Below are 1,411 nucleotides of genomic sequence, written 5' to 3'. Positions count from 1 at the left end.
CGATGACTCCTACCTGGTGGAGGCGGGGGAGGGCCAGAAGCGCTGGCAGTGCCGCATGTGCGAGAAGTCCTACACGTCCAAGTACAACCTGGTGACCCACATCCTGGGCCACAACGGCATCAAGCCCCACTCCTGCCCGCACTGCAACAAGCTCTTCAAGCAGCCCAGCCACCTGCAGACCCACCTGCTGACCCACCAGGGCACGCGGCCCCACAAGTGCGAGGTGTGCAGCAAGGCCTTCACCCAGACCAGCCACCTGAAGCGGCACATGCTGCTGCACACCGACATCAAGCCCTACAGCTGCCGCTTCTGCGGCCGGGGCTTCGCCTACCCCAGCGAGCTGAAGGCGCACGAGGTGAAGCACGAGAGCGGCCGCTGCCACGTCTGCGTGGAGTGCGGGCTGGACTTCTCCACGCTCACCCAGCTGAAGCGGCACCTCTCCACGCACCAGGGCCCCACGCTGTACCAGTGCCTGGAGTGCAGCAAGTCCTTCCACTACCGCAGCCAGCTGCAGAACCACATGCTGAAGCACCAGAACGTCCGGCCCTTTGTCTGCACCGAGTGCGGGATGGAGTTCAGCCAGATCCACCACCTCAAGCAGCACTCCCTCACGCACAAGGTAGGGGCCGGGGCGTGTTGGGCACCCAAGGGGTGCTGCCCTTGCTATGCCCGGAGGAGGTGTGCTGGCTCTGGATGCAGGTGCTGGGGGAGAGGGGTGTCCCAGTGCCCCAGAGTCCTGTCCAGCCCTGGGAGATGGGTGGTGCGGGTGGGCAGAGGCACCCATGATTGGCATTCGCTAGGCGTCATTGATTAGCAGTGAAAGGGCATCGTTACGGGCAGGGGCCCTGGGGCTGCCCGGCCTCCTTTCTTCCTCGGGGGCTTCCATCCTCAGGGAGGGGGGTTCAGGCCTACTGCAGGTGCTGCGGCAAGGTGACTTGGGGGACCCTGGACAGGTGCTGCCGCAGCCCTTCCTGGCGGGCTGTGAGCAAGGGGTTTGCAGGCGTCATTGATTAGCAGTGAAAGGGCATCGTTACGGGCAGGGGCCCTGGGGCTGCCCGGCCTCCTTTCTTCCTCGGGGGCTTCCATCCTCAGGGAGGGGGGTTCAGGCCTACTGCAGGTGCTGCGGCAAGGTGACTTGGGGGACCCTGGACAGGTGCTGCCGCAGCCCTTCCTGGCGGGCTGTGAGCAAGGGGTTTGCCCTTTTCCAGGGGTTCTTTCAAGAGGGAGCAATTGGCCTGAGCCAGAGAGCAGAGCTGGGTCTTACAGAGCCTGTCCAGCCATGCTCCCCGCAGCCCACCTCCCACACGCTGCCGGGCTTGTGCGGGGCCCTTGAACGTACCCGTGCCGGGTCGGCCTGCCGTACGGCGGCGCCCCCTCCCACCCCCCCCCCCCCCGCGGGTCGCCCCCCCCG

At 66.2% G+C, this 1,411-nt stretch overlaps 1 protein-coding gene across 1 annotated transcript in view; it reads left to right on the top strand.

Annotated features, from left to right (window-relative positions):
* ZNF710 (zinc finger protein 710) overlaps positions 1 to 1,411 on the top strand; it is a 5,035-nt gene that overhangs the window by 796 nt on the left and 2,828 nt on the right. Inside the window, exon 2 of the mRNA XM_009321501.1 lies at positions 3 to 619. Within this exon, the coding sequence (XP_009319776.1) occupies positions 3 to 619 (617 nt within the window). The remainder of the gene's footprint in view (positions 1 to 2; positions 620 to 1,411) is intronic.

The sequence above is a fragment of the Pygoscelis adeliae genome, unplaced genomic scaffold (assembly GCF_000699105.1).
Source record: "Pygoscelis adeliae isolate BGI_AS28 unplaced genomic scaffold, ASM69910v1 Scaffold13, whole genome shotgun sequence".
Lineage (NCBI taxonomy): Eukaryota > Metazoa > Chordata > Aves > Sphenisciformes > Spheniscidae > Pygoscelis > Pygoscelis adeliae.
This window is presented reverse-complemented; position numbering and strand designations above follow the sequence as displayed.